The 12423-nt window shown below is 37.2% G+C and overlaps 1 protein-coding gene across 2 annotated transcripts in view; it reads left to right on the top strand.

The window, feature by feature from the left end:
* The window catches only part of MARCHF1 (membrane associated ring-CH-type finger 1), a 225569-nt gene that overhangs the window by 199362 nt on the left and 13784 nt on the right, over positions 1 to 12423 (top strand). For both annotated transcript variants that reach the window (XM_053941549.1, XM_053941550.1), the window contains one exon: positions 2286 to 2466. In XM_053941549.1, the coding sequence (XP_053797524.1) occupies positions 2286 to 2466 (181 nt within the window). The remainder of the gene's footprint in view (positions 1 to 2285; positions 2467 to 12423) is intronic.

The following is a 12423-nucleotide window of genomic DNA, read 5'->3' on the forward strand; positions in this document are numbered from 1 at the left end:
ATGTAGAGACACTGGAATTTCCTGCTCCCCTACTTATAGGCTTGGCAGCCTCAGAGCTGTGCAGTAGCCAGTCTTTCCTTTCCTGGGATGTCTTTGTCAGGTTGCCTTCTGACATACATCAGGAGCTCCTGCTCTAGAGAGGTCACCCATCTTCCCAGTAGGAAGACAACCTTACCCTGAAGCTCTCCTACCCCTTTTCCTACCCCAGAGGGGGTACAGTCACAGTTTTCTCTGTAAAAGGGTGAGTTATTCCTCAGATGTGTTCAGACACTTCTGCATCTGTGCTGTCTGAGGGTGCCATTACTAAGCACTAAGTTTCTAAGGCCCAAGTTTCATTTGTGTGACCACAGGATCTGTGCTATTATTGCTACTTCTTTATTTTGAAATAGCATTTCTCAGGCTTCAGATTTCTCTCTTTCTCTCTTTCTCTCTCTTTCTCTCTTTCTCTCTCTTTCTCTCTCTTTCTCTCTCTTTCTCTCTCTTTCTCTCTCTTTCTCTCTCTTCTCTCTCTCTTTCTCTCTCTTTCTCTCTCTTTCTCTCTTTTCTCTCTCTTCTCTCTCTTTCTCTCTCTTTCTCTCTCTTTCTCTCTTTCTCTCTCTTTCTCTCTCTTTCTCTCTCTTTCTCTCTCTTTCTCTCTCTTTCTCTCTCTTTCTCTCTCTTTCTCTCTCTTTCTCTCTCTTTCTCTCTCTTTCTCTCTCTTTCTCTCTCTTTCTCTCTCTTTCTCTCTCTTTCTCTCTCTTTCTCTCTCTTTCTCTCTCTTTCTCTCTCTTTCTCTCTCTTTCTCTCTCTTTCTCTCTCTTTCTCTCTCTTTCTCTCTCTCTTTCTCTCTCTCTTCTCTCTCTCTCTCTCTCTTTCTCTCTCTCTCTCTCTCTTTCTCTCTCTTTCTCTCTCTTCTCTCTCTCTTTCTCTCTCTTTCTCTCTCTTTTCTCTCTCTCTCTCTCTTTCTCTCTCTCTTTCTCTCTCTCTTTCTCTCTCTCTTTCTCTCTCTCTTTCTCTCTCTCTTTCTCTCTCTCTTTCTCTTTCTCTCTTTCTTTCTTTCTGTCTTTCTGTCTTTCTGTCTGTCTTTCTTTCTTTCTTTCTTTCTTTCTTTCTTTCTTTCTGTCTTTCTTTCTTTCTGTCTTTCTTTCTTTCTGTCTTTCTTTCTTTCTGTCTTTCTTTCTTTCTGTCTTTCTTTCTGTCTTTCTTTCTGTCTTTCTTCCTTCCGCAACTTCCTTCCTTCCGCAACTTCCTTCCTTCCGCAATTTCCTTCCTTTCCTTCCTTCCTGTCTTTCTGTCTGTCTTTCTGTCTTTCTTTCGTGCCAGCTTGAGACTTCAGACACTCATTAGACCTTGGACGCTTTTTTGTGTTTTCCTTGGTTGGGGATGGGAAGGAATTACTTTTCATTGAGGTGAACCTCCGTGAACACCTCAGGTGTTTGGTTAAGCCTTCTGCTCTTTGTAAAGCTTTCTCTACCTTCAAAGAGATGCTTGCCATTAAATCTGACATTGTTTTTGATGTGTGAATGTTTTCCTGATGTGATCAGGAGACTGTTTGGAAGAGGGGAAAATCAGCAGGGCACTTGGACATGTGTCACAGAAGATGCCCTTTAGATGATGGTGTTAGAACACTGATCACTATGCAAAACCACAACATGAAAAGCTCTGTATCCCATCATAAGGTAAAACAGTTCTGGGACCAACCTCTTAGGGTCTGCTTACAGTACTTTTCATTTTCACAGATAATGCTGTCTGCCTAAAAGGGACAGTGAGGAATAAAAAAAATGACCATGAGTTTTCAATACCTGCCTCCTAAAAAGTGTGCATGTGTGTGCCCACTGTGCCATGTGGATGACTCAGAGTACTCTATACTGCTCTCTGATTCTTTAACTGTGTAACTCCAAAGAGATATCCTAGGAACTTCTGTGCTTCACATGCTGGATATTTTCAGCTTGGGTTAGATTTCTCTGCCTTTGAGGGTTTTTGGTCTGCTTACAGACCAAGGAGTATTCTGCTCTGATATTTGTGTTAAAGGTTTTGCCATGCATAAAAGGGAAAAACTTTTATTTCTATTGATTCACCTTCAGACCACGTAGCAAATTCAAAGAGAAATAATAACTAAGTGAAGAGAAACTGCTAAATGGCAGAAAGGAACAAGGAGTATGTTCCTGGGCCTCCATCTGAAAGGTCATATACCTGGCATCTTTTGAATGTCAAGCCTAAGACAAGAAAGCAGAGTAAATAAGCCAGTGCCTTTGCATTGCTGGTTGGCAGGTTGGCTCACTTGCTCTTGCTGTGCTTCCTGTCAGGATCTGTCACTGTGAGGGAGATGATGAAAGCCCCCTCATCACGCCGTGTCGCTGCACGGGGACCCTGCGCTTTGTGCACCAGGCCTGCCTGCACCAGTGGATTAAGAGCTCGGACACGCGCTGCTGCGAGCTCTGCAAGTACGACTTCATCATGGAGACCAAGCTCAAGCCTCTCCGGAAGGTAGGCTGCTTTGGAGTTTAATTATCCTCAGGTGTCAGAGCTCCAGAATGGCTGTGGAAATTGCAAGCACAATTAAAGAAACATCTGCCGGAATGGCTTTGTATTTGCTGTTGTTAATCGGTCACGGTGATTTTATTCTTACATTTAAGTTGGCTCATTTTCAGCAGCAGAGAATTTGACTAAAGACTCTCTTTCATGGCACATACAATATAAATGCACAAATAATAGTATTTTGGTTTAGACTTCCTATCTTCAGCTTTTTGTTATGGGTTCATCTGCCTATTTTAAGCCAGAAAGAAATCTTTTCATGTTTTGCTGCTGAGTAACAGAGTCCAGTTCACCCAGCAATTTTTACATGAAGCCCATAACTCCTGGTTGAGAATGATGCTTATACCCATGTGGAGACCGCAGTTATGAAGTAGCACAGTCATTTAGTGCATCTGTTGTAGCTGTGACACTCATGAGCAAATTAATCACTTCTGCTTTACAATTAGTTAATGGAATTTAAAGGACAGGGTGACTTTGCATTCTGAATGTCAAATGTGTGTTATCTGCACTCATCTGTTTTCTAAGATAAATCAATAAAATGCTACACAGACTGTCAGTATAGGGAAGGTGAAGAGTTTATTAAACATATATGGGTTCTGTTTTCTTTGGAGTGGATAATTTCTCTTTGAATTTTTATTTTAAAATGCTCTCATCCTTCTGCTGAAGTCTTGCTGAATCTTTGAAGTTTGAGTCAATCTGGAGCTGGGCAAGTTTTGATTTAAAATAAATTTCTACATTAAAAACATGTAGCAATTTTCATGTAGCTTAGGACTGGCATATGCTTATATAGTAGTGTTCTAATGGCAAAAGACATTTTGGTTTTATTGGTCTTACACAAGTAGCAGTAGTTCAGAGAAAGAATCAATGGAATTCCTTCACACTTCCCATTCAGAAGAATTTTCTATTAAATCAATGGTGATAAACCACTTCTGGGGAGAGAATTTGGGCTAATTTGGAAAGCAAAGCTTGTGACAGGGGAAAGACAAAGTTCTCAGATGCTAGGTAGATCTGGCCATGTATGCTAGAAATTTAAACAGATGGAAATAAAAAAGAGATTACTAAAAACTTAATTATATTGACTTCAGTTTTAGTAATTGCAGATTAATTTTAACTAATGTGACAGGATGAGATAATTGTACAAAAAAACCCTGCCTGTTGCATATCTTCAGGGGATTTTTCAGGTTATATATTTCTATTTTCAAACCAAATTGCTTTAACATCTAACATATAACAAGTACTCTTACAACAGTTACTTTTCTCAAGAGAATACACAGATATCAGTATTTTTAACAAAAGCCTTTTCCTGGTTTTGCTAGATAATATAGCATCTTTTATAAAAGAGAAACAAAATTTACAGCAACCAAGGAGAAAAGGAGTGAAAAAACGTGCATAACTTGATATCAGAAGTAGGCACTTTTAACTCTGTGCGTGGTCAGTGCCACATCTCCTCCCCCTTTTAGAAGAGTAATGTATTCCTGCAAGTCTGTAATTTCTTAATTGAATGATTGCCACCTTATTCAGCTTATCATTGGTTCTCAGGTATGGTTTAGATTTCTGCCATAGAAAAGATTCACCTCTTCTTTCAGGCAGGATATTTTTGTTTCTGGTCGAAGCACTACTCAAAAGTAGTTTATCTGCCTGTCAGTCTGTGCTGGCAACATTCCTCCCTTCAAATGCAATGCTGTCAAATATTTGTTGGCGTAGCATGGACCCAGCACCTTTCTTATAAGTCACACTCATTTCAGAGACCAAAGCTCCTAGAGATTTCAAAGTTAAAATTAGTTGTCCTTTGGCATTTATAGCATTCAACTGTGACACCCTTCAGCTGTTACATTTAATTAAAAAATGTGATCCTTACTAAGTGTGAGCACTATCATCACCATCACTCACAGATTTGTGAAACACTAAACAGTTTATGAGAAGCTGTTTTGCAAACCAAGTATTTTGACAGCTGTAGCAAAGCCAAGTAAGGGAGGAAAGAGTGGTCACGAGACCTGCCATATGAGTGGTAAATTTCCACCCGAATGTCCTTTATAAAAATCACTGTTTTGAAACTGTTTTGTTTAGGATCTTTTTCTTTCAGAACTTATATATTTTACAAAAGTGGAAAGTCCCAATGAAACACTTTCAAATTTCTTGGCAGCTTTTATGAAGCCCAAAATCTCAGGTTTGGGGCATTCCTTGGGAGTCTGTGTTTTCAAAAGATGAGAGTGGTTACCAGAGACCAAAGTACTGTGGAACAGGCAGCTCCTAACACCAAAGCTGTTCACAATCCTGTCTCCTTGATGCAGAATCTGAAAAAGGATTACCTTGATGCAGAGACTCAGTAAAATTATTAAACTGAGTTTTACTGAGAATTATTACTGACTCTGGGATTTCCAGACTTTGAAAGCTTTGTGTTTTGCTAAAGCTGGGTTCTGTGCTAGACCTCAAGAGCCTTCAGTCCCCAGCACTAAGCTTGGTCTGTCAGCAGTGAATCAAAATTTCCAAACTCCTGAAATCCTCTTGGCAGGGACATTATGTATCTGAAAACAACACAATTCTTGTCAAGTTTGTTGGATGCCAACTGGAACAGCAAAATTGACCTGAAAAAATTATTAATTTGTTAATAAGCTTTGAGGAATTCTGAAAACAGATTTCTTTTCCATGATTCCTAAACAGAAGACCGTATATTTTGTTTCAAGAAAGGAGTGCCTATTCAATTCCATAAGAAACTAATTTATTAAAAAACCAAAGGAAATTATTTCCCCTAAAGTGAGTTTCTGTCCACCTCCAGATGATGCAATTTCCATGTATAAAATATTTTCAGAGACCTGGATTTGAAGTGACATTCTACAACTGGGTCACATCTCTTTACCAGTTCTGATTTTTTTCTTTTTTATCTCTCTCATCACTTATTATACTACATTCTATAATTTGGTTCCTGACTGTGCATTGTTTCATTATGATGAATTTTGTTGTAATGTCTTTGTAAAATTCCTACTGCTGGTCTCCTGAAAAATTACAGACTAGCAAAGTTAATTACAGCAATCTATAGTTTTGCATTTTGCAGAATCACAAAAGCATGATTTAAATATAAAACAAACTATTTAATTCCATAATGAATTACCATCTTTATTTATGCCTCAGCCCTTCATGCGCCTTCAGTGTTTCAAAACAGATTTTTTTATCAAAGTCTAAGGTTTTATAGCATAATAATTTTGGAATATCATGCCATATCCGTTAGCACTCATAAGTGACAATGTAGAACATTCTAAGTTAACATAAATTAAGCTAATCGGTATTAAATCAATAGGGTTGTGCCAATGTGCAATGGTTATTTAATTAGAGAATCCCTGAAAGCACCAGACATCAAATAAAACTTGGTTTAATCATTTTAGTGAGTCTTTGCATTGAGGTAATCCTTTTAAGCATTGATCAACAGACATTGCAAGTGTTTCATATATTTGGACAGGTCTAATTACTCAGCTCAAGATAAATATAGAGATTAAATATTAAGCATTGCTTAGTGTTTCTGGTTTATTTCTCATGTCTCTGTTACATCTGTCTGTCATTATAAATAATACAGTTGCATTTGTAGCTTTGCCTCTCAGCATCTGCAATCCATGATGCAGAATTTAAAAGGTGACTTTATCACAGAAGGAATTAGAAAGTGGTAAGAAGCTTGTGTGAGTTTCTTATTGAGCTCTCTCAGGTAATAGCTTAAACCTGAGAAAAACACTTCTAATTTAGAAAAGATGCAATCCTAGATATTAACACCTGTATTTCATATCTCTTGAATTTGGTGTTTGAAGCCTAGTAGAAAAGGGAATTGAATGAAAATACAGTTAGAATGAAATGGATTAAAATGTTAAAATAAAAGGAGCTTTAAACACAAAAATGTCTTTAAATGGAGATTCTCAACAGTGTCTTGCTATACCTCAAAATACCTTTCATATTTAAATATTTTGCTATCTATTTAAGATGTCTGGTATCTGATGACATATTCTACTTTGATACATCATCTCAACAGATTATTGTGTGGTGTCAGAGATGTCTATTTTCTTTCCCAGTTCTGTTTTTGAAATTATTTACAAATAAAGTCTTATTTATGTGAGGCATAAGCAATATTGCTCATTGCTACCATGTGGTTGCTTTGGGTCATTAAGGAAGCGCAAGTCAATTTTTTGTTTACAGAAGCATTATGTAGCAGTTGAGGTTAGTTTTCTTTCTGATAGTAAGGGTATCTGAATTTATGCTTTTTCAATAATAAAGGAACTAGGAATGTTCTTTTAATACAGAGTGATGTGTTTCTATTAAATTAAACAGAAGCAAAGAAAATGCTGATCATGAAATAAACTTATTCTTATTTATTTTGAATGTGTACATATATCTTCTAAGTGTTCATCCCTCTTGTATTCTGTATTTCCTTATATGCTGATATAAAAAAAAAATCTCATAGCATCCCTGAAACATTCAGTGATGGCAAAATATGTTAAGGGTGTTTTTTACTTTTGATTCAGTGGTAGCTTGGTAATTAATATTTACATTTCTTTTTTAAGAGTATGATGATCACTGCCAAAAGTCATAGAACCTGCAGAGAAATTTTTGTGATGTACTGATCTGAAACCAAAAGTGCTGGCCATTAGAAACTACTTCTGCCAGAGTAAACTCTCAGATCCAGACGTGACTAGAAGAGTCTCAAAAGAAAAAAAACCCAAACTTTTGGGCAGTCATTACCATACTGCTTGCTGTTCAATTCTTTACTGCCCTGTGCTGTGAGGTATGAACCACCTGGCTTTGACACTGGTTTTCTAATAATGCTCATGATAAGAAGTGTATCAAATATTGCATAGGACTTGCTCTGGGACTAGTTCCACTTTGACCCAATTTGATGAATATTTTGCAGTCCTCAACATAGAAGGAGCTCCTGCATTTTTCTTTGATTTCTGGTGCAGCTACATAGTGTCGTCAAGGCAACCTGCTCCAGTGTTATCTTTCTTCCAGTAAACTGTCTCAAAACATCAGTAGGCTCAAATAATTGCCTGCAATATGTGGGGTCAGACACTTCACCAGTATGCACAAAGGCACAAAGCTATTACTTTCTCGTTGGCTATCATGTCATTATAGCAAATAACTTTGAGCTCAAGGGACAATGTGTATATTAAAGCTTGTAAAGTAAAAATGATTCTATAGCATTTATATCCTATTGTTATGCCTCAGGGATACAAGGGACTACTTTGTTCAGACAGTTGTATTCTTAATTTTTGAGGATAATAAAGCATTACTGCTAATTTATCTGTATATAGACAGTATGGTATAGTTCACAGAAGCTGTCTTGCATTTTCTGCCACAAGAACAAACTAGAGCTTAGCTTTCTTACGGTGGTAGGATGTGTGCTAGCCTGCCATATCCATATGTCTTTCTCTTCCAATCACAACACAGCTTTATTCACAGAGCTGTTCCAGCTCCCATAGACTTCTAACAAAAGATTCTTGTGCCTCTTACCTTGAAACCATCATTACACACCCCTAGACTTGCTAAAAGCCATCTTACTGTGATGCTTTGCTGGGACACCCCCATGTGCAGCATCCTTCCGGGACGTAGAGCAAGATGTTTGTACAATCATTGCTTTGAACTTGCATTCTTTTAAGAAGCCAATGAAAATTTGCTAGAAAATTAAATGAAAATTATGTCCTCTTCTAATTTAATGCCAGTAACCAAATTGGCTACTTTGCTGCTCAGCAGCATTTGCAAAAGCAAAGGGAATTTGGGACATTGTTCAGTTCTGGGTATTAGTAGTGTTATCCACTATTGTACAGACCCCTGAACATGAGCTCTGGGAGGTACAGATCTTCTGTGCTTTCTGAGGCTGAAATAAACAGTTTGATCTGAGCTGTTTACAGATGCAACTTGCATCAAAACATTCAATTCCCATTTCTGTTAGAGAACCCTACTCAATCCTGCAGTTCATCAGCCTCTCTCTTATTTTTTAAGATCTCTGGGTCCTCCTTTTAATTTTTTTATTTCAGGCCTTTCAGTGTTTTGTTTTACAGCTTGACCTCATCAATAGGTATAACCAAGGAAGGACTGGGAAGCTGAAGCTTTGAAAATAATTAACAGAATCTCTGGCTTTACAGATAAATAAAGTGTAAATGGAATGCTGACACAAAATGTATAGCTAGTAATATGAGATTAAATGAGCATAATCAACCCAAGCATTGACCTAAACCAGTCATTGTGATTTATGGAGTTTTTTTAAAATGCCATTTTTACTGTTAAATTTTGAAGTTAGGAACTTTACCAGCTCCCATGGGAGAGGGCTGCTATTTATGATCTGACGAATTCTGGTAATTATCTGTCACATAATTAACACGTACAATTTTACAGTTGTTGCTTGCCTCAAATGTATTTTGCCTGGGACCTGTTGATGTGACAATGATCTGTTCGCAGGTTGATGCTTGCTTGTTGGTGGAATGCATGCTAAAAATGGGTTTTCTTTAACACAGTGATGTTCTTTTGAACACAGAAATTCCAGTAATAGATCTAAATTATGACCAAATGGGATAACTTTTACTTTACTCAGGTTTGGTGGTTTTTGTTAATTTAATTTTATTCCTGTAGCATTTTATTAAAATTATTGGGGGAAAATTAGAATTTCCTCTTTTTTTTTCAGAATGAATAGCTTCCCTCAGCTCTTTACTAGAACACTAGACTGTAGTTTTATTTTAATTACTATAGCTTTCCCCAGCACAACTTTCCTCTATTTTATTTTTATTAATTGGATCAAAAGAATCTCTCTTGTGGGAAAATTAAAAGACAGAGAAGACAACTGTAGCAATTCATTGGAAAGTCAGTATTCTTCCTAAACCCATATTTATAGATAATAAAAGCCTCAGCTCCTGTTTTTAATCTTTGTTATGTGGAAATTCAGTCATATGTGTAGATACTATGTATATAGCTGCAAAAAAGGATATGTCCAGGTATGTTAAACAACAATGTATTTAAAAATACCAGACATAAAAATGCCATTCAAATGGCAAACAGAGTCATTTAAACCAAACTACATCTTTGTAAGGAGAACAATTTGAAATAGAGGAAATTAAGCACTGTGATGAATACTGAAGAGAAGGCAATTTAAGTAAAGACTAACAAAACAGTGATCATATTCTACAACTTGTTATAGGTGCCTAAAGCAACAGATCTTCAGAGAAATTTCCTGCAACTGGACATGACTGAAGAACTAAAGGAAGTGGAGAGGGTTACAAAACCGTGTCATAGGATGTTGGTTTCCAGCATGATGCTATATCAATTTTTCTAATTTCTCTCCTTTTCCAATTTCTACCATGCTGTTGGAGCCTTCTGTCCATATCCATCACACTATAAGCACCCAGATGTGCAAAGGGAACCCATTCTACTCGATATTGAAGGACAGAGACTCAGGCACAGACTGCTGGGAGATGGTTTGTTATGGCTCCTGTAGTGGAGAAAGGACTTGTGGTTGCTTTGACCCCAGCATAATCCATCTCAAATCCACCACTGAGCCTATGTCATGGCTGCTTTTATATTGCCTCTAGAATACACACCACAAAATGCAGCAGCCCTACCTGCTTTGGTCAGAACAGGAAATCTCAGCAGAACTGGTCTTGCAGCAAAATTGTGGTCTGTGCTCTTGTGGTATGGCAGTTCGACTGATTGATTTTTTTTATGGTTTTCTTTGTGTGTGTATGTGTCTGAGTTGTTGTTTGAGGATTGGACTGTGATTTAAAGGTATTTTTACTTATTGACTGGAGCAAATGTCATGCCTTCAATTAGATAAGCTGCTCTTTTGGAAATACAGAGTAGACAGAGGCAGGAGTTGACACATGCAACAGACAACAGTAGCATCTGTTTCTGTTCTTGACTAACTATGATAAAAGTTAATGGAGACATAGATTCTACCCCTTTAACCCCGTTTCTTTATGGGTTACCAACAGGTAGCTTCTTTTTTGATTTTTAAGTAATAAAGTCATGTGCCCAGATACCTGAAGTAAATATTTTCTAGAGTTCTAGATGTGTGCCTCTTGTTCTTACTACCAGATATTATATTCCCCATAGTTTTACATTATGGTAGTAGTTCACTCCTGATCAGTGGTTTAATGTTTCACCTGCAGTTTCTCTATCAGGTTTATATTTTAGATAAAGTAGCTGTACTATGTTTGGAGATAGTGATCTTTTTCTTAAAGATCTTACAAGGCAAGAAAAGAAAAAGTAATTGTGGATGAGGAGTTCATGATAGCACTGAAGGCTCTATTGAACAAAAGATTGGTTAATGTCTTTTCAGCATTGAAAGAAGATGCTTGGAAAGTAAACACTTGGTTGTGTACTTCTGCATTCTATATATTGATGTAAAGCAAATTCTAGCAGATGAGAGCTAGAAAGAGGCTCCTAATATGGACTGATTATGCTATAATTACTTCCCACGGGGTTTCTTGCACTTCTCTCCGAAGCATCTGGTTTTGGCCTCTATCTAAGAGCATTGTATGAGAGGGACATGAGGTCCTGTATTTCCAAAGCATAGGTGGTGTGTTTGGTTTGGTTTGTTGTTGTTATTTTTGTGGGTTTTGTTTTGTTTTTTGTTTTAGTTTTGGTTTGGTTTTGGGGTTTTTTTGGGTTTTTGTGTGTGTTGGGATGATTAGGATGCAGGTAGTGAAGTTCTATTAGTTGATAAATGACAAGTATTTTCAATACCTCATTCATATTGCGAAAACAGCTACTTCATTTTAGGAATTATAATCATGAATTACTTAATTTTTACACTTCTTAGTTTCTACACTTCTCTTTTACATTTTTTAAGAGTTTGCTAATTGATGTCATACACAGCAAAAAATTGCACAAGCTTGTGATGGGTGAATACTGATTATATCACTTAAGTCCAGCTGTTCTAATTGTCACTTAAAAAGAAATAACGTGCCATCTTGGTTATGATAAAACTGAATTATTAGTTCTTTGCAGGTGATAATCTTAAGGTGTTCCATCAAAGTGAGATTTTTCATTATGTATCTCTTTTATTACTCTAGGTATGCATATCATACAAAAGTTAATTAAGTGTGTTTTTCTTTAGAAATGCACCCATTCTGGTTCAGTTTAAAATTTTTAATAGGTGGTTTAAATACACCACAGACATTCTTTTGAATTCCAGCCAGGTTTGTTTAGTATCTCCTAGGGACAGAAATAGATTTTGAGCAAACTTCAGACAGGTTTGCCAGAAAATGGTCTCTACTAGAACATCTAATGAGATAACTAGATGAAGGTAAAGTTGTGTATAGATAGGGACATATGATCCACCAGATGACATGGAGTTTAAAAATTCATTTCATTTCCCTGTTCAGCAATTAACATAGCAGGGTCTAATTATGGCCTTCTATTCTTGATCCTTACAAGAGTTTCTTCCCTGGGATATGTCTTTTGAAAAAAGGCGATGACAAATATGTTTCTGTATTTTCTGTGAACCTGCTCAGTTCTTACTTCTCTCTGGATGTGTTTGGGGAAAAGAACACAGTGTAGGTGTTTTCATGGCCCAAACCTTCTCTGTCAGCTGTCAGACTTGGCTCATTCTGTTGGACCATCTGAGGGGCACTTCTCACATTGGAGCAGGATGTGGGACACATGCCTTGTCCTTTAAGACATGTATCCCCATGGTACAGGCTGCAACCCCATGTTGTTTAGATGGCACAGAGAGGCCCAGAATGCTTTTATTCAAATAACAAGGTTTGAAGTCTCATCTTACGAACACTTCAAATTTCTGCGAGGGTTGTTCTCCCAACATGAATGGAGCCCTGTTGTCCTTTATTACTATTATTTCTTCCTCTTCCACCCACTGCACAAATTTATTCGGAAAACTACCATGGCAGTGGCTTTCCTCCAGCTGGTAGGTTGATAGCAGTGAAC

This window comes from Vidua chalybeata, chromosome 4, assembly GCF_026979565.1.
Source record: "Vidua chalybeata isolate OUT-0048 chromosome 4, bVidCha1 merged haplotype, whole genome shotgun sequence".
Classification (NCBI taxonomy): Eukaryota; Metazoa; Chordata; class Aves; order Passeriformes; family Viduidae; genus Vidua; species Vidua chalybeata.